General features: G+C 33.1%; 3 protein-coding genes across 4 annotated transcripts; 1 reads left to right on the top strand and 2 right to left on the bottom strand.

Annotated features, from left to right (window-relative positions):
- Nucleotides 1-576: 576 nt before the first annotated feature.
- LOC126716973 (putative protease Do-like 14) lies at nt 577-6,329 on the bottom strand. Of its 2 annotated transcripts, none has more exons than XM_050418049.1 (11): nt 6,215-6,329; nt 5,992-6,108; nt 5,430-5,549; nt 5,162-5,341; nt 4,941-5,068; nt 4,348-4,559; nt 3,987-4,068; nt 3,600-3,742; nt 2,553-2,673; nt 1,450-1,542; nt 577-987 (listed from the first exon to the last, which is right to left on the bottom strand). In XM_050418049.1, the coding sequence occupies exons 4-11, from the start codon at nt 5,337-5,339 to the stop codon at nt 871-873; spliced, it is 1,074 nt and encodes a 357-aa protein (XP_050274006.1). In that variant the 5' UTR covers nt 5,340-5,341; nt 5,430-5,549; nt 5,992-6,108; nt 6,215-6,329; the 3' UTR covers nt 577-870. The 2 variants fall into 2 exon arrangements, with proteins under 2 accessions (XP_050274006.1, XP_050274005.1); XM_050418048.1 differs by having other exon boundaries at nt 5,992-6,091; nt 6,215-6,313.
- An 885-nt stretch (nt 6,330-7,214) lies between these two features.
- LOC126716974 (histone H2A.1) lies at nt 7,215-8,530 on the bottom strand. The gene is made up of 2 exons (XM_050418050.1): nt 8,194-8,530; nt 7,215-7,671 (listed from the first exon to the last, which is right to left on the bottom strand). Exons 1-2 carry the CDS (start codon nt 8,398-8,400, stop codon nt 7,435-7,437), a joined length of 444 nt encoding a protein of 147 aa, XP_050274007.1. The 5' UTR covers nt 8,401-8,530; the 3' UTR covers nt 7,215-7,434.
- A 9,531-nt stretch (nt 8,531-18,061) lies between these two features.
- LOC126716975 (cyclin-dependent protein kinase inhibitor SMR1-like) lies at nt 18,062-18,831 on the top strand. Its single transcript, XM_050418051.1, has one exon. The coding sequence runs from the start codon at nt 18,177-18,179 to the stop codon at nt 18,567-18,569; it is 393 nt and encodes a 130-aa protein (XP_050274008.1). The 5' UTR covers nt 18,062-18,176; the 3' UTR covers nt 18,570-18,831.
- Nucleotides 18,832-20,421: the final 1,590 nt, after the last annotated feature.

Below are 20,421 nucleotides of genomic sequence, written 5' to 3'. Positions count from 1 at the left end.
TTACACGTTGGTGCAAGTGCTAAGATCACTAAAGGAAAATACAAGAAAGAACAAGTCGTACTCTGAGCACAAAGCTCTCACGTTTGCAAGGTCTGAGAGAAGTGATTGATAAAGAATGTATTTCCCACTAGCATAAATTTTAGAATAATTTGAAAAGAATGAATGAAATGGAAAGGAATAGAAAAAATAATTTTATAATATTCTTCCTTCTCTTGTTTGGGAGTTCTAATAGAGAGAATGAAAAGTTCACTCCCTTATTTGAGAGTTTAAATGAGAAGAAACGGAATGAGTAAAAAGGAACACACATTCTTCTTTATTCCTTTAAAATTTCAAATTTTCATTCCCCCTGAAATTAGGAAGAATTTGAGAGGAATGGAATTAGATTTAATAAATTTTTTACTAAAACTCCCAAAATACCCCTATATATTTAATCCTTTAATTTAAAATAAAAATCTAATAGTAATATTGTCATAAAATGATTACATTCATTTCCCTCTATGTTACTCCCAAACAATATTACTTACATTCCATTCATTTTCATTCTTTTCCATTTCTTTATTTTAAAACATCCAAACAATGCCACTTAATTCAACTCTATTCATTTCTCTTACTTAAATACATTCCACTCCATTCATTTTCCTTCCTTTTTTAACATTCCATTTCATTCCTTTATGAACTCCTAAACAAAGCCTAAAGGAATAAGCTAAAAAGAACACGAAAACTAGAAACCTAAAGATTAAAAAAAATTATAAGTAATAAGTTTTAAAAAAAGAAACCTAAAGGTTAAATTATGAAACTCTCCTGCTAATGTACTGGTAATACAAAAGATCTAACCAATGTATATGTCTTGAATAGGAGAGTAGTTATCTGTCACATATCTGATTTGGATTCCTCTGGAATTACTGTCAAAGTGACCAAATTATCCTTAGCTCTTTTCACAGCCACTATCATGGGTACTCCAACTCTGTCCCCCATTATTTCAATAATCTGCAACAATTCACAAATTGTATAGACCATCAGAATCATAATCATAAAAATAGTAAGCAACAAACTCAATTAGACAAAAGCATGAGTTTTAAGAACCCAAACTCAATTAAATTGGAAATTTTTGCACACCACATGTATCATGTTATATTCTCCCTTCCTTTTTTCGGAAGGTAAGTTATATTCTCTTTCAATATCCTTTAGTTTCTCATCACAGACTTAAAATATTCTGACAATCAACACATTCAATCATAAATCCCTTATGAGGCCCTCAGGACCAGAATTCCTGCCAGAAGCCACTAAATTGTGGTTTAATCAAAGGAAAATGCATAACAATCTAAGATTAAGGTTCTCCATTAATCATGAACTGCTCAAATTCCAGCCATTAAATATTTTAGTGTTTTTCACTTCTCATTGCAAAATGCATAATTTCCTCCTACTGACATCCATTAAGGTCCCAAATACCTCCTTGATGCTTTCAACAGGTTTCCCATCAAATTCAATCACAACATCGCCAGGACGAAATCCAGCACGATCAGCAGGGCATCCAGGAGTCACCTAGTAAAACAATCAGAAAACCATCAGAGTGAGAAGATGCCTTTTTCTTGATTTTTATCAACAACGTCATATCATCAGGAAATCCTTAGGATACCACAAATTCTATTTCACAGCATGGAATTAGTGCATATTCCTTCCATTTGTTAATATGGCAGAAGCCAGAAGGGAACAGAATTCCTAAATAAATAAAATCAACTCACACGTCAAGGCATACTATTACAGATTTAATTTTAAATGGAAACATCAAAAATATATTTTGCCTACCACTGCTTTAGTGGGAAGCCACCCACTCAACCAGATAAACCCAACCCAAATCCTAACCTGGATCTGATTGACATTAACTAAAATCACTGTTAAAATATCAGTTCATGCAAACAAAAGACCAACCACAGCAAAATATATCTGTAGTTCCTTTTGAGCCTCTAGTCTTTTGGTCAGAGTAGGGTTCACTAGAAAGCATAGCATACTACCCTCAAAAGTCAGGCCCCATCCAGACCTTAAATCTAAACTAAGCCTCTGTCAAAACAAAGCAAAAGTCAATAAAAATATTTGGTCACAGACCCAATACCATTTTTCCCATCCTAGTGTGACAGACAAGGTTAATATCTTTGAAAGAGGGGGTGGGGGGAGGGGAAGCAGTTCACTATATCCAACCCAGTTTCTACAAACCAGTGATTGTAAACCCTACATGTAGCCAGCAAAAATCCATCGAGATAAGAATCTGAAGAGTAATTTTGCAAATAAGTAAAGAAATTAATAAAACATGCATCACCCAAAAAGAACAAATTATTGTGATCTTAGATATATTTTCAAGTATAACATATAACCCTTCATAAAACATGGCCAAGTACATTATAATACGAAAGGGTATCTCATGGGACCACCCTCTCATAGCATATGGGACCCACAAATGTTGTGAGAGGGAGGTGTCATGAGACCGTCTTATAAGATTTTTTTTTCATTTGGTTTTACAAAATAAGATTGGGGGAGGAAACAATTAGAGGACATACCATAGGTACAAGAACACCCTTATTGACATTTGGAAATGTGTTATCTCTTTCTTTAAGCTGTGCAATGATCATCTCGTTAAGATCAACCATTTTCAGTCCAAGCCAAGGTCGAACCACCCTTCTGCACAAGATTACCATCTATTACGTGTGCTCATACAGTTGTGATGCTGTCAAATGAATCTTTTTTTTTTTGGGATAAGTAGATGCTTTCAAATGAATCTTAAGAAGTCTTTTGGGATCATACAAGAAACCTAGAATAAAATCCTTCCTTTTGTGCACCCATACATTTTGAAACCACAATTTTTTTATTTACCTAAAACCCAAAAAAAGTATTTTGAAACCACAACCTCCCCCTCCACTCATTTTTGTGAGGAAGTGTCATTTCAGCTAGTGCTCTTTGGCAAAGTAGGTGATTAAACAACATGAGAAGAAGCCTAGAATAAAACCTTAAAAGGGGTTTAAGCCTACCAATATGTAGCTCATAGGACAATGCTCTAATAACCACAAAGAGAGAGAGAGAGAGATTGTCATGTATAGAAATTTCATCAATAACTCTTGTGACAGAAGCATCTATGAAATTTTAAGCACAAGTAGCTCCTATTGATTGGGGGAAGAATCAGAGTTGTCTGTTGTTTACACATCAATTGGGAGCTACAGGTATGTACTGAGTATTTCAATGCAACTTAATCCACACTTTTTCTTCTTCTTTTTTCCTTCAGAAATTTACTCACACACAAAGGAAACACAAACCCCCAACCACACCCATACCAAACTTAAGGGAGGGGAAGGTGCCACTAATCCATAGGACATTCGAAAAATTTAATCCAAATGTATAAATTGGAAATATCTTTGACACAATGAGAAAATGAAGGGTTTGATAAAATGTGGACAATATTTCATCAAACAAACTTTTGCAAGCGCACTCACTCAAGATTTAAAATCTGACAATAAATGAATTATTCCACATGAACACTATACAAACAAAATTTCCAATTACTGATTTTATGCTTAAAATAAGTAGTCCCATGCAAAAATATAAGAACATACCCACTTTTCTTGAAATGGTGTATAATTTTAAAGACCGAATCAACTGGAACAGCAAAACTCAGTCCATCAGCAGCAAGCACTTTCATAATATTTACACCAATAATTTCTCCATCAACATTGACAAGGGGCCCCCCAGAATTTCCCTATGCCATATTAAGTAGAAAAAAACAATGTCAAATACATAACAAAGCCTCCAAGACTATATATACATAGATTTTTTGGCCCCAGAGAAGAAGGGAAGATTCAAACTAGTGACATTCATTTTATGAGGCATGATCCCTAACTAATAGTGCATCCCCTTAGGGTCATAAATTTAAATGAAAACAACTTCAACCATCTCAACTCTAAACCCTCTAAAGACACGTGTGCGCGCACACACAGTCTTACCGCATTAATTGCACAATCCGTCTGTAAATACTCTCTCCGTATTCCGCCCAGGCCCAAGTCACTGCTTTTACGGTCAACACAACTACATCCAGAGGGAACAATATGAGAGAAGGCATTAAGAATCAGTAATTTATAGATTCATTAATCTAAGCCCCAGCATGAGATCTATCATATTATACCAAAATGAAGTACATGACACATGAGGTCACTTGAGTGCCGACAACACATACTACCATAAATCTGTAAATGGTCCAAGAATTTTTGACAGGTAGACTCTTTTAAAACCATGTAATCCACACACACATATATAATGGATAAAAGTACATAGAAATTTTGTAATGTTTGAATTTATTCTGAATACCTAACAATACCAGCTGTGATGGTATTCTGAAGAGAAAGTGGACATCCCATAGCAACAACCCAGTCCCCAGGACGAAGCTTACTGGAAGAGCCAAGTGTTGCAGTCGGAAGCGGGGTTTTTGAATGTATCTTTACAATTGCAATATCAGAATGTAAATCAGCATTTACTACTGTACCTTCAAATGTCCGACCATCTTGCAAAGTCACATCTACCTGCAACAATTGTTCAGACATCAGTATGAGGTGTATATCTCAATACTAAAACTATTCAATGATATCTTAAAATTCTAAACAACTTAAATAGACAGAGAAATGATGAGTCCAATATATAAAGAAACTGATAAAGCAACAGCACGCATCGTACTGAAAGTTCAAAACTTAACCTTTTTTCCTACTTATGTTGTGCACAACTTTCAGGGATAACATAGGCAAAGACAAACAATCAATGCATGCACTCTCCACACATCTACTTATCCATCAGATTTCAACCCTCAACCATTTGCATTGCTGAATGCTGGACCAAAACTACTAGAGAATATCAATATTACAAGTTATTAAGGGAGACAACACATACAAAGCACTAAAGACACTGACCTTTCCTTTGACTGAACCCCTCATGCCTTGAAAATCAACCACAACATGAGCACATGTTAAAATTGTACCATCCTGATCAATTATAGTTCCTGACCCTATACTCTTTCCATTAGTGATGCCATAGAAACCTATCAAACACAAAGATCACAAACAACTGTTAGATACTATTTTTAAACAAATTAACTAAATCTCAAACATATACAACCACCCAAAATATATACCCTGTGGAACCGAAAGATTTACTACAGCAGGACCAACCCTAGCGGCAGCATTTGCAATTGTATCTCTCCCCAAACAATTGCAACATGGTTTGGGGTCACCTCCAACTGCCCCAGAATTGTCTTTCTTTATATCCGATGATGGAGCCGAACCAACTCTAGAAGAAAATAATGGAAGCATTCCTACAATTTCAAGCTCGAATTGAACCGAAAAACATATATATACATAAATAGGACACAATCTATTGCCAAATAAAATTTAAGAACAAACCAGGTTGCCATTGATCCGATGAAAGTAACGAAGGGCAGGGAAATATGTATTGCGTAATTCGCCATGGTTGCGATAGTGATTCCTGCAGAGCCACAGGAACCTTCACTGCTACATTTGCTCCTAAAATGTTATCATAACAAAAGCATATAAGATTTTTGTTTATAAAGAACCAATTGGAATTGTTGTGGTCTGTTTGATTTAATAACATACTAAATAAAACCCAATTCTCAGTTTTGTATTTCAAGAAAGACCCATAAAGAAAGAATCAAAATTTAAACTTTAGCTACATTTGCTCCTAAAATTTATCATAACAAAAGCATATAAGATGTTTTATTTATAAAGAACCAATTGGAATTGTTGTGGTCTGTTTGATTTCAGAACATACTAAATAAAACACAATTCTCAGTTTTCTATTTCAAGAGAGACCCACAAAGAAAGAATCAAAATTTAAACTTTAATACTTCTCAATTATACAAAAAAAAAAAAAAAAAAAAAAAAAAAAAAAAAAAAGCAAAGAAGTGGTAAAAGAATCAAAACCCAGAAAAGAAAATTAGAAGCTTACTGGAATTTGAGTTGCTATTGGCATACAAAAGACCCGACCCGGCAGAAGCGATTGCTATGATGCGAAGGAGAGAGTTTCTATTGGAAATTGAGAGCTTTCTCTGCCACAAAATTGTTTCTGAAAAAATTAGATAAAAAATGAAAAAAAAAAATTGGCACTGTGAGAATATTAATGAAACGAGGTTCGGAAATAAAAATGAGAAGATGAAACAGAAGAAGAGTACCAGAAAAATGGACATAGCTTCGATGAAAGCAGAAGACCACAAAAGAAAGAGCAGCTGTGTTTGATTCAAAACCCTAGTTAAAACCCGCCTTCTTACTTTTTTTTTTTCTTTTTTTAATTATTATTATTATTAGTAGAGAAAAACTAGGGAGGGCCTATAGGACAGTAGGTCATGTAGGATTTAATTGAATTATAATATATCAATATGATAGGCCGAAGTTTTTTCTTTTAAAAACAAACCCAAAAAAAAAAAAAAAAAATTAACACAAAACACAAAGAAAGGAAAGAAATGTACTCCCAAACTATGCAATAATTTTGTTATATTTAATTTTAAAAACCGAATCAATTTTTCTTATTTTATTTATTTTTCACTATTATAAGACCACAATTATTTTTGAAATTATCTTACACAAATCATCATTTTTTCCATTAATCACAATTAAACATATCAAAAAGTTGTAAAAATAAATATAAAATTAATTATAATCCTAAAAATTTTTCATTACAAAATTAAAAATTTAAAAAAAAAAATCTTTACATTTAAAACAAAGATTAGAGTTTAATTATTATAATTTGATAATTGGAAAAAAAAATTTAAAACTTAAATATCTTAAGCATTAACAAAATAAACAAAAGCCCTTTACAAACAAAACATAAAGTAAACACCTTACTTTGTATTCATGTCTAATTATATTTCATACACAAAAAATCAAACAACTAAATTTCTCATAACCTTTTCAAAAAAAAAAAAAAAATTCTCATAACCTTATTTCAAATACTAATCTAACTTCTTGTGATACATAAATACATAATAAAAAAATCAACAATGTGAACAACGAACCCTTAGAATGATACTAATCTAATTATCTTAACAAATTATATAAAAATATAATTTTATATAATTTTTAAGTACAAGGGTGATAGCATAGGAACCATTGAAACCAATTTTAATCTTTCATCATCTCATGACTTCAACATTAAACAACCTCAAACCAAATCACTTGGAGCTAGAACAGAGAAGATTTTTCCATTAAATACTTCAAAATATACCCAACTACAAAATATTCACCAAATAACTACAAATTGAAAAATACCCACAACTACTAGTAGAACCTAAACCAACAAAAACCAAAAGGATCTCAAAGATTGAGATCATTATACATCAACAAAAGCAAAGCAACTAAATTTCTATTTCATTATGTGGGAAATTTTCACGAGTCTCTAGGCCTTTTTGGGTGACTTGGCTGCCTTGGGGGTCTTCTCGCCAGCTTCAGTAGAAGCGTTCTTCTTTGGCAGCAGCACTGGGTTGATGTTGGGAAGAACACCACCGCTGGCAATGGTCACGCCCTGGAGGAGCTTTCCGAGCTCCTCGTCGTTCCTCACGGCGAGCAGCACGTGCCGCGGGTTGATCCTGGTCTTCTTGTTGTCACGTGCCGCGTTTCCTGCCAGCTCCAGCACCTGCATTTCAACCCAAAAAATCAAAATCATTAGAGAGAGAGAGGTGTTTGGATGCCGAGAAAATGAAGTACAAGAAAGGAATTTGAATTTTAAATCTAAGAATTTTGTTTTTGTTTATGAAACAGAGAAGCCTGTGACCTAAAAATTTACTTTCCACACATTTTCCTCAATTTTCTCGGTGTCCAAACAAATTTTAACACGAGAAATCAAACCCTATTGTGTAGAGAAATTATGAAAAACAGTAAAAACTATCATTTCCGTTTCCTTTTTAATTCTCCTGTTACTCACAAACTAAATTTTACATTTCATTTTCCCTAACTTTCTCACCAACCAAACACCAAAAAGCCAAAACATCTACCAAAATCTGTTTGCCAGAGAGTGAGAAACAGTTTCAATAAACAGAAATATACATTTTCCTTAAATTTTCCCATCAGTTTCTGACCTACCAAACACGAAATCACAAAGAACACATTTAAAACGAACAGAGAGAGAGAGAGAGATTTTCGGATCTGAGAGCGATACCTCAGCGGCGAGATATTCAAGAACAGCGGCGAGGTAAACCGGAGCCCCGACACCGGTTCTCTGAGCATAACGACCCTTTTTCAAAAACCGACCGATCCGACCCACCGGGAACTGGAGCCCCGCCTTAGTCGACTTCGACACCGCCTTCTTCCTATCTCCGCCTCTCCTTCCTCCCGCTCCCTTCGTCGTCGTTTTCGCTGACTCCATTTTTTTCTTTTTTCAATTCGAAATTTTCAAAACAAAACGATTCGTTTTGGAGGGAAACTGAAAAATCAAAGAGTAAATCAACTATTTGGAACGCTTCGTTTTGAAACTAATTTTGGCGTGGAGTTGATGGGGTTTGGGGCTATTTATATAGGGTGGGGTTGTGCCACGCTGGCAATCCGAGTGATTTTGGTTTTGTCCAATGAGATTGTTTTTAATTTATAAAATGACCGATGGGTAGTGGGGATCGGACGGTTAATATGTGCGACACGCTGGCGATCCGTGGCTTTTTTGTTTTGGCCAATGGGATTGTTTAGTTTGTTTCTCTTTGGGTGCGCGGAAGGGTGTTCGGATTGACTAAATGGTCCTTTGAGATTTTTCAAAATGACGGATGGGTCTGTATAGATCTGACGGCTGAGAGATTTTGGGTTGGAGAGAATATGATCTGACCGCTATTATTGACATGCTGGCGATCCGCATGTGAGGCTGTTTTCCTGGGATATAAGATGCTGATCCGACGGCTGGAGATATAGCAGATGGGATTGCTTCTTAACTAATTTGGAATTTAAAATTAAGATAAGGTTAGGCCAAGTTTAGCCAATGTTTGGCCGAACATTAAGCCAAAATAAAATTAATTTAAGCTTCTATTACAGGAGTTAAACCAAATTAATCATCATTAATATACATATATTAGGGAAAGAATGATATTTAACTTGTTCACACTTAAATAAAGTGCATGATTTAAGCATTATTAAGCATTATTTAGTTTCTTGTAATTGTGTTTCTTTTTTTCACATTCATAGGTCAGGAAACTCAGTTGCTCATTTTTTAGCAAAATACGCAAAAACTATTGATGGTGTTTCTGTGTGAATGGAGGATGTTCCACCACAAGTTGCTGATGTACTTTTAACCGATTTTGGCTGATTTTAGTTTATAAAATTTGAAGCCGGATTCTCAAAAAAAATAAAATAAAATAAAATAAAGTGCATGATTGGAATAATTGTAAAAAACAATATTATTAAGTGAAAGATGGGATTTTGAGTCTTGATTCTACAAGGCTGTTAAGAAAATGTAATACTTCATATCAAATTCTAGTGCAATTAGAACTCTGGACAATCGGCAAAAATTGGAGTGTAATTCACATTCTTAATTCAAATTCCATTTTAATATATTGTATGGATGTTTGTGTGCAATCATAGGGTTGAAAGAAAAATACATATAAGGGGATTTATGGAAATATACTATAGTCTATTTAGTGCTAATGCATAACAATAATTTTTTTAAGAAGAAAATTCAAATCATATTGAAAAGAGAAAATCAGCAATAGTCGGCCAGAAGTACATCAATCAGGTATAGAGGAAAATCTTTTGTTTATACAGATAAACTACTAACATGTCTTACATGCCTAACTAGATTATGTGCTACAAAATTAACTTGTCTACAGGTATAAGAAAAAGAATTATGATTAAAGGTAACTATAAACAAGCGAGCATCGATAATCAAGAGGCCAAAAGAGGCGAATGAGTCATCATTACTTTCTAAAGTTGTCATGACCACTTTCGAATCTCCCTTAAGAATGATGGAAGATAGACCAATATATTGAGCAAAGGCTAACGCTTGAACAGCAACCATAGCTTCTACATTAGCCACCAAAGGGGGGAGGGGGACCTTTTTTGATAAAGAAGCGATGGTTAAGCCCAAATTGTTTGGATAATGATGCAGGGAATGTGATGGGCTATTTGTGTATGGTTTAGAAACAATGAAATGACTAGATTGCTAATTAGAACACATTGATAGGTGGATAAGTACCTCTACAAGAACACATAGTTCCAAATACCATACACAGTTGGCCAGAAGTACATCAGTCAGGTGTAGAGGAACATCTTTCATTCATACGAATAAATTATTGACATGTCTTGCATGTCTAGCTAGGTTATGTGCTACAAAATTAACTTGTCTACAAGCATGAGAAAAAGAATTATGATTAAAGGTAACTATAAACAAGCAAGCATCGATAATCAAGAGGCCAAAAGACGCAAAGGAGTCATCATTACTTTCTAAAGTTGTCATGACCACTTTCGAATCTCCCTTAAGAATGATGGAAGATAGGTCAATATCTTGAGCAAAGGCTAACGCTTGAACAACAGCCATAGCTTCTACATCGGCCACCAAAAGGGGGAGGGAGACCTTTTTTGATAAAGAAGCAATGGTTAAACCCAAATTGTTTTGAATAATGATGCAGGGAATGTGATGGACTGTTTGTGTATGGTTTAGAAACAATTAAATGACTGGGTTGCTAATTAGAACACATTGATAGGTGGATAAGTACCTCTACAAGAACACATAGTTTCAAATAGCATATACAATCAACCAGAAATACATCAATCAGGTGTAGAGGAACATCCTTCATTCACATAGATAAACTACTGACATGTCTTGCATGCCTAGCTAGGTTATGTGCTACAAAATTAAATTGTCTACAAGCATGAGAAAAAGAATTATGATTAAAGGCAACTATAAACAAGCAAGCATCGATAATCAAGAGGCCAAAAGAGGCAAAGGAGTCATCATTACTTTCTAAAGCTGTCATTGTTGGTGTGAGTGTGTGTTCCAAACACTTTTATTTTTATTTATTTTATAACCGTTGGAAATTTATGAGTAAAATAGCCGTTGGACAATTATGAGAAAAATAGTCATTAGGCAATAATTGATAATATAACCGTTGGGCTTTTAAGGGTTATTAGTAACCAATAACTATAGACTATTATCTTCATAAGTAGCCTATATAATACTCATCATAACACACTTTCTAAAGGGGTTTTTTTTACTACTCTATATTTTAGAAATACACAAGTCTACTATCTTTCTCTCTCACATATTTTTTCTACAAGAATATTTGTTATAAGGAAAGGCAATTGAGGGTTGTTCTTAAACCTTTTGTGAGTGGAAGTGCGTACATCACATAGGTCGACGCTATAGTCTAATCCTGAGGGGTTGTTTGGCCAAGAGAACCAATCGCACCAAGTTTAACTTTGGGTGACATAAATCAACCTTTAAGGACAACGCCTTCGCAACGTGATTCTATAGCATTGTGAGATTGTTCTAAACTCCTTTTTTATTTTATGTTATTGCTAATTATTTGGGATATTATTTTTTGTATCAAAACTTGTTTATTCACTAAAATATTTCCAACAGTCATGACCACTTTCGAATCTCCTTAGGAATGATGGAAGATAGGCCAATATCTTGAGCAAAGGCTAAGGCTCAAACAATAGCCAAAGCTTCTACATCAGCCCCCAAAGGGGGGAGGGGGACCTTTTTTTATAAAGAAGCAATGGTTAAACCCAAATTGTTTTGAATAATGATGCAGGGAATGTGATGGGTTGTTTGTATATAGTTTAGAAGCAATGAAATGACTGGGTTGCTAATTAGAATACATTGATAGGTAGATAAGTACCTCTGCAAGAACACATAGTTCCAAATAGCATACAAAGGCTAACAATTCATTCAATTACCAAAATTGATTTACAATGAAAGAGCTTACATTTTGCTACTTATATTTTGGCATTGATAGCTTCTAGATGGTTGACAAGTATTTAAATCCTATTGGCAAATGCTTAAGAAATCATCTAACTAACTGACTGACTGACTAATTAGTTATAAGAAGATTAGGATATAGGCATATAGTTAATTGAAATGCCCTACATCAGATAACCACTCCAATACTTGCCTCGCTTGAATCATTGAAGATTGCACCATCTAAGTTCACTTTGAAGACCAAGGGAGGTGGGGGTGACCAGCAACAGTGGGAGGCTTTGAATGTGTGATCATTGATGTTTCTTTTATAGTAGCGTTGTTAGGAATTTTATAAATTTTACTACATAGTCTTTGTAAACTAATGTATCAACTTTTAAACATAATACGAAAAAAGTAATTAAGAAATTTATTTATTATGTTATTGATGTGATACTAATCACATTCATTGTCATATCATATTTTAAGATTTTAATAATAAAATTGGTAGTAGTTTTAATATTTTCATTTTACTAAATATATAAAGTTATGAACCAGCTATTAATAAAATTTTAAATTGCAATAGGAAATAGGAATTATCAGATAAGCATAATATTTTACAAAGCTAACCTGATCAAAGGTGGTTAGGATAAGACAGAATTCAACATTATTTCTCTTACATGTATCATGTATGTCTAACCCATTAACAATATATATACATCAGCATTGTACATGATGACATTCGCTCTTTAATTGGGCTATATATTATGCATGAACTGGACTATGAAATTCTAATGGACCTTGGCCTTATGGCCCTTATCAGAGTCAGACCCTTGGTCGTTGGGGTCTGCTTGACAATGTTGACATATCCTTCACATCAACTTCATCAGGGAAATAACCAATAATCTTCCTTTGCATTCTCCTTAAATTACCAGCAGACTCCATTGCCTCATCCAAGACAGCTCGAGCATCTGCCAATGATACCTCAAGCTCGTTATGGATAAAGTAATAAGAGCACATTTGGCTTAGAATCCTGTCATGTCTTTCTTGAAGCCTTAGCACTCTCTCTTCAGCATGTTCCAATGCCTCACTAATCATTCTTAGCTTCTCTATTATGATTTGCTGCTTGTGCCGTTGCTTCAAGTTTGGCACACAGAGGAAATAAGAGAAAGATAAGCCGACTATGGCTAAAACAACGCGGCAATAATCCATGAATTTTTGTCTTCTGAAGGAGATATGAAAATAGGCAAAAGGATGAAGAAAAGTGTCCTAAGATTCTTTGCTTTGGTTGTGGGATTATAATAAGCTACTTTTGAGTTTTGCGTTCCCTTCTCTTTTTTTTTTTTGTTACTTGGGAACCTATTGGTTGCTTTATAAATGGTCTTCGTTTACCTTTACACCAAACTACTAGAACACTTGCTGATTCTCGGATTGTAAAGTTGGATATTTCCATGCCTCTCGTTGAAGAAAATTCTTTTTGTATTTCTTTTGTTTTGTAAAGGTATTCAATGGCAAACTTCTCCTCACAAGAAATGTTTGTTTACTTGAAATTATCTGCTTAGTTTCATTGGTAGGCGTACGGACACCATCATTTCCATACCCAATTTCATAATTTGCTAATTTGTGCAATTGTAAGTAACAAAATAAAATGGTGAGTTGCACAAAACAAAAAAATGTCAACCACTCACAATCGCATGAATCAACAAATTATGAAATTAAATGTGTGATTAATTGTGACTATACAGTTATTATAATTTCATTCACTCTGTTAGGACATTTTGCAAAATATATATAGTGCATTGGTGTGCTGGCTGCTGAGTTGTCCCTTGCCACAACTTTTTACGTCAAATAACATATAATAGCTAAGAAAATGCTAGAACCACAATATTTGTCACAACTTACTCACAAGACAAGTTGTGAGTGATAAAGTAAGAGTGGTGAATCCATAAAATTGTGGTAAAATTTGAGGTCCTGTAATAACCCGTTTCTCTTGATAGTTGGAGGCATTAAACGCTGATGGGTGATATAAGGGTCCAATAAGAATGCTTGGGAAAGCCATATATGAATCAGTGAGACAGTGGCGACTCTAGGAATATTTTTTAGGGTGTTCCTGGGTGGGATTACTCTGTTACAATTTTTTTTTCTTTAGATTCTCTATTACAATTTTTTCTTTTTTAGATTTTAGTTCAATTTTTTTTTTTAGCTTTTTCTTTTTGCTTGAAAGCAATGTTATGAATACTGTTTTGGACATTGTTTCGATTTGTTTAGTAGAACGGAATATTTTGATACTGATCTATTTCGACGTACCATTTCAGGGTATTTCGGGGTTTCTAAAAAATATTAAAAATAATATATATTTATATTTATATTTTCTTATACAACATAAAATTATTGATCCAAATAAGTAAACCTCAAATAAAACAAATCATTTAGTTTTTCTTTTTTGACACTTAGATCATTTAGTTATTACATAACAATTACTGTTTTATAATATTAAAACATAAATATGTAATTAAATAATAAAAAACAACAACCAAAAATAGTACAATAAGAAGAAGAAGAAAAGGAAGAAGAAGAAGTAGGGGCGACCTTTGCGATGGTTGGATTTGTTTTTTAGGCATTTGACGCAAGTAATGACATGCTGTGCTGATGAGTTTGTCCGTTTAGGGATTTTTCTTTTTTTCTTCTAAAAACTGGTACCGGCCGAAATGTAACAAATAATCCACCAAAATTTAATTTTGAGAAATGATATGTCCATGGCATTTTCATAACATTTTTACAACAAATCCTAAGTGATAGGTTTTTACTGGTTATTATTGTTGTCATAAAAAAATAATCTTAGTGCTAGGTTCAAATTTGAACTAATAACAACTAACCATCTGTGATTTGTTATGAAAATATTGTAAAAATATTGTGGACATAGCATCTCTCTTTAATTTTATTGGCATAAAAAAATTTTGAGGGTGTTCCTAATTTTTTTGAGGGTGTTCCTATTTTTTTTTTTAAGGGTAGATAAATAAAAAAATGTTTAATTATTACATATAATTTTTTTTTTTTTCAGGTCAGGGTGGTCCTGGGACCACCCTGACCTCTATGTGGCGCCGCCACTGCAGTGAGATCCTTAACTTGAGGGCTAGACTGAAACAAGAATAGGGGCCCTGAATCGCGTTCTTTGCTTGAAGCTTGTATTGATTTCGTTGTTTGAAACCAGCTCTTCAATCCAGATCATGCAATGAGACCTGAGTTTGTACCCTCACTTTGGGGCTAGGGTCAAACCATGGTTCCTCTAGCCAACTAACTTAAGCAAAAACCCTCAAACCGAAATCTGGATTTCCCTAAGTAAATCTTTAGTTTGGAAGGTGACATTGGTCCGATTGAACAACTCCTACCCCACCACTTATGTTATGATTTGTAGGATTAAAAACAGCATCCGCCTTTTGTTTAGATTCCTTAGCCATGACTATTATGGTTTCATGACCGACACTTGGGCAAGGCTACTTGGGCCATTAATTAGGGCCCCCAATAGAAAATGGAGTCCAAATATTTTAAAGTGATAATTATTTTTTTTAAAATAAGAAAAATGTGAGATTTTTCACTTCAAAAAAGCCCAAAAATTGTGGGATAATAAAATTGAGTACATGTAATTTTCATTAATGATCAGTTTCCAATACCAATTTGAGATTTTAAAATTTTTTTTTTTATGTCTCTTTTAGTCTCTCCCACACAATAGATTATCAATATTATCCCCCAATCTATCACATGACTACAAACAAAACTCTCTCTCTCTCTCAACACTAATATCAAATTTGGAGGTTTGTTTCAACTTTTCTTCACCGTGTATACTGTATAACTCTATTTACCTTAAATTAAAACTTATTTTACAATTTTGTTAAAAGTCTTGTAACTGAACTATCATTTTTTGATATTTCTAACAAATACGTTTATGGTTTAAATTTTAAAATACTCTCACCTCCAACCACTAAATTATCGATATTTTTTTTTAATTACAAAAAGTAGATGTTAGGACTTAAGGAAAACATTTTTTTTTTAAAAGAAAATATGTTAGGAAAAATTAAATTGAAAAAAAAAAGGTAATTAGTAATTTTGCATATCAAAAAAATTATAATATAAAATAAATAAATGAAAATTATTTCAATTTAAAAAAAAAAAAAGGCCCACTTAAATTTCCTGTCCTAGGCCTGAAATTTTCTCAGGCCGGCCCTGAATGGTTCTAAGCAACTTCCTCACACAACTACTAATTTTATTGCTTCATCATTTTAGTAGCGACTCAAAAGCTGTACGTACACGGTACATCAACTCATATATCAATGGCAGAGACTTTACTATCATTTAGATATTTTAGTTTAACAACTACATCAACACATAATTAACTTTCATAAAATTCAAGAAGGTGCCAGCTCTAAAACGTTACTGATTTCAGTGATTTGTTTAGTCTATTTATTGTTCATAAATCTAAATAAATAGCTTTTAAATAGTACGGATTTACAGGTAATTAATTTCCTTACATTTACACCCCAGTAAGCAACAGCGACCCAGGATATGTGTCAGTAGCTAAATTAATTAGCTTTTCAACAATTATATTTTTGGATGCATGGAATATAAGGGAAAAAATTATTCTATCCTATATTTCAAAAGAGAAAAAATCCTTTTTATTCAACCAAAAATTATTTTCCGTCGACTTGGATATGTGTTTATTTATTAGGAAGAGTCAGATTTAAAACTAAAAACTACAAAGTCTTTTCCGAACTCAAATCCTCTAAAGATTATTTAACATGACAAAATGTTAGGAACACCATCCCAATCCCAAATACATTCATTTATATTTGAAAGGCCAAAAGCCCCAAATATTTTCGTTTATCTTACCATGAGTTAGAGGAATCATTTATTTATTTATTATTAATATGAATAGGAGGAATCACGTTGTGTTGTGCAATTGTGCTAACTTAAAATTGAATATTTAAAATACTATTTAACAAAATTTAATCATTAGTAGGCACTTTTACTCTGAATTGAACAATATTTTAATAGAGAAATAGAGACCCACTTACTTTTATTATAGAAAAGTAAGTTTAATGTAAAGAAAAATTAATTATAAAATCATTTTAGTAATTTAAATTTTAAATACATAATTGCGCGGGATTGGGTTACTCAAATCCTATCCAAATAATAGCAAAAATATTCACAATAATTTCACTACATTATCAAATTAACTTATCACCTCATGGGTCATTAAAAAAATTTAAATTATAGATTAGTAGGACTATGTGTGAGGTGATAACTGATAAACTAATTTAAGAATGTTATCAACTTCTATTGTGTTGAAGGTGTTAACTTTATTGTTTTAGATTCTACAATTATTTGTCATAGGAAAATTAGTATCATAGGCATATCTATTTGACTCAAGCAAGTAACACAAAGATTAGCAACCAACATAAAATAATTGTAATTAAATAAGTGGTAAAAATGTAAAATACTAATCACCATTCACTCTACAGTCCAGAATGTCAATATGACAATTTCCAAATCAGATAAAAAAGAGTAAAAATTGCTTTTTAACACCAATTATACGCCAAAGTTAGTAACAAATTATGCTCAGCCAAATCTCTCAGCTGCAAGGCTGCTTCCTACTCTTTTAGTTGTTACCTAAAAAAGCCAAATCCTTTGCTACAAAAATAATGATAATAATAATAAGCCAAATCCCACCAGCCTTAGCCCAGCTCATCTCCCAATTAAACATGGAAATACCACCCTTTTCCAAACCAGAAAAGAAAAGAAATTGAACATTATATTTTTCATAATTATTGACATATTTTATAATTGATACATAATAAAAATAATATTCATAGTACATTTAAGTGAAAGTAATATTACTCTAATTAATTAAAACAAATCATATGAACAAATATGAAAAATATTTTATTCCTAACATTACTTAAAAAATTATAAATATCCCCCAAAGTGCCATGTCTCAACCTATTTTAACTTAAATAATAGTGGTACAAATTTTACATATAAATCTTACAAATCTTATAAAATTTTATGTTAAGATTTGCAGTAAATTTTACTTTAGATAATATATAAGACTCCAAGGTCACTTTCCTATAAGAACCACTAAATCACTAATGACCTCTCTCTCTCTTATCTTCCAAAGCACTCCATCCCAAGTCCTTTTCTCCATAAATAAAACTCCACACCTCTCGACTCATTACCAACCCTTCACAAAACAAAACCACAACCTCTCCACCATGTCCACCGATCTCGAATTCTTACACGACGTGTCGAAAACCCGTCTACTCACGGTCAAGACTCGAACTTCATCAACACCCCAAGCCTTCAATAACATCGGTGGCGACAACAACAACATCGGAGTTGTGGCACAAAAGATTAACGAGGATGAAAATGACGTAGAATACTACTGTCGGACTCCAACATCCAAGGAACACAGAATTCCCTCGATCCTAGACTGTCCCCCGGCGCCACGTAAACCAAAAAGAGCATCCTCATGCAAAAGAAAACTCTCCGAGGTTCAGTTTTCCGAAATCGTGAACTATGATGAGGTCGATGCGTTTTTCAGATCGAGCTTCGACAAGTTAGCTGTTCTTACCTCAGTCAAGAGGAACTGTTGCCCATGTAAATGAATCGGCTGCCAAGGTTGAAAATATTACACGACTATCTGTGTGTTTTTTTTGTTTTTTTTTTTTGAATAATCTTTTCTATATATATATAATTTGTAATATATGCTGGGTATATATGGATATGGTTGACATGATCATATATATCCATCCCACTACTGCATGAGATTGGATTCAGGGTCCTAATGGGTGTCTGAAATTTCTGACAATTTGGGATCTGAACCTTGATTAATAATTAATTACGTCAATATGAATTTTATGGAATTTATTTTAGTTATGTGATTTTTTTTTTTTTGTTCACATGTTGAGCAAGATTTGTGTTACTTTTGATTGATTTTTCATTTTAAAAAAATTTGGGTTTTGGGGGAGAGATTAAAGAGGATAAAAAGGTTAATATATTGCAAGGATAATTATGCTGATCGAAGGAGTTCGATTTGGTAGATGTAGTTTTATTGTTATTATTTTCATAAGGTGGAAGATTTTTTTTTAAGGCACTTAAGGTAGAAGATAGTGAAGCTGGATTATGCGTTAGTATTTTGCCGGTTGTTGGCTAAGATGGTTGATCTGTATTGTGTTTGACGTATTTATGTTGAGTAATTGACTTTATTTTGAGAGAGAGAGGGAAGGGTGTATGTAACTATGTATAGATTCGTGCACCACAACTAGTATTCAATTGGATATACAATTAAAATTCAAAACTGAAAGAACTTATTAATCATACCTCATCTATGTGTCAAATCTGTAGTCATAAATTCATAATTAGAATTTCACTAACCCACCGGTGTTCAAGTGCCACCGTTTCATTTGTCAAACATCCAATTAGACTTTTGGGACCTTTGGCACACATCAATCGTAGTTTATTAATGGAACACACCTTGCCTTCAAAATGAATAACCGTACACATTGCCTGTAAATAAACTCTTAAAACTACAATCTTGTTCATGAATTTGAGTTAGGGATGATTACATTTTATTCTGTCAAGAATATTTGAAGTATTCCTAATGGTAAGGCACCTCTTTCTAATTAAAATGGTCAAATATCTATATACATCTGTGTGTATTCTTGTGAGCTCATCATGTCATGACTCATGAGTGGATGAGACTCTTAATTGGACTAATTTTTGAACTAATCAATTGGTAATGGGTGTGTATGGCTACCCCTCTTTCTAATTAATGTTGGTCAAATTATTAGTTAACCATGGAATGCCACCTGTCATTGAGTAGAGTAAAAAAGAAGGGCCATCCTTCCGTGACTTTGAGTCTTTTGACTAGTTATGTGTCTTGAAACTCATTTAAAGAACAATTTCTAATAGTAATAACATCTCTTAACCACCTCGATCGGGCTAGGTCCACGTTATTGCCCCCATAAGAACTTGAATTTTTCACCATTAGGATGGTAAAAAACTAATAACATGTGTCACATGACGTATGACATATTCTAAAACTAAACTTAGTTTTTTATTTTTATTTTTTGGGTAACTATCAGGACACTACATTTTTTACAATTATAATTATTGATATGATTAGTTTATGATTTGTGCATAATAAATCAAAGTAATATCAATAATGGATCCAAGTGAAAGCAATAATATTTCTTTAATCACATTAGACTATATCAAGTATTAAGTTATATGCCTTCTCCAAAAAAAAAAAAAAAAGTATTAAGTTATATGTTGAAAATGTTATGTTCCTATTATTATCATTTTTCTAAGCATTAGTCCCAATTAAATTGGGGCCGCCTCTATGGATCCCCATCAACTAATTAGGTTGGCCGATATACTCTTGTCTGCCAAATTATAATTAAAATCATGTTCTTGTTGCTCTCCTTTTTAATATATCATTCTTTACCATTTCTTATC

This window comes from Quercus robur, chromosome 3 (genome assembly GCF_932294415.1).
Source record: "Quercus robur chromosome 3, dhQueRobu3.1, whole genome shotgun sequence".
Taxonomy (NCBI): Eukaryota; Viridiplantae; Streptophyta; class Magnoliopsida; order Fagales; family Fagaceae; genus Quercus; species Quercus robur.
The sequence above is the reverse complement of the archived record's forward strand: the minus strand, read 5'-3'. Positions and strand labels throughout refer to the sequence as shown.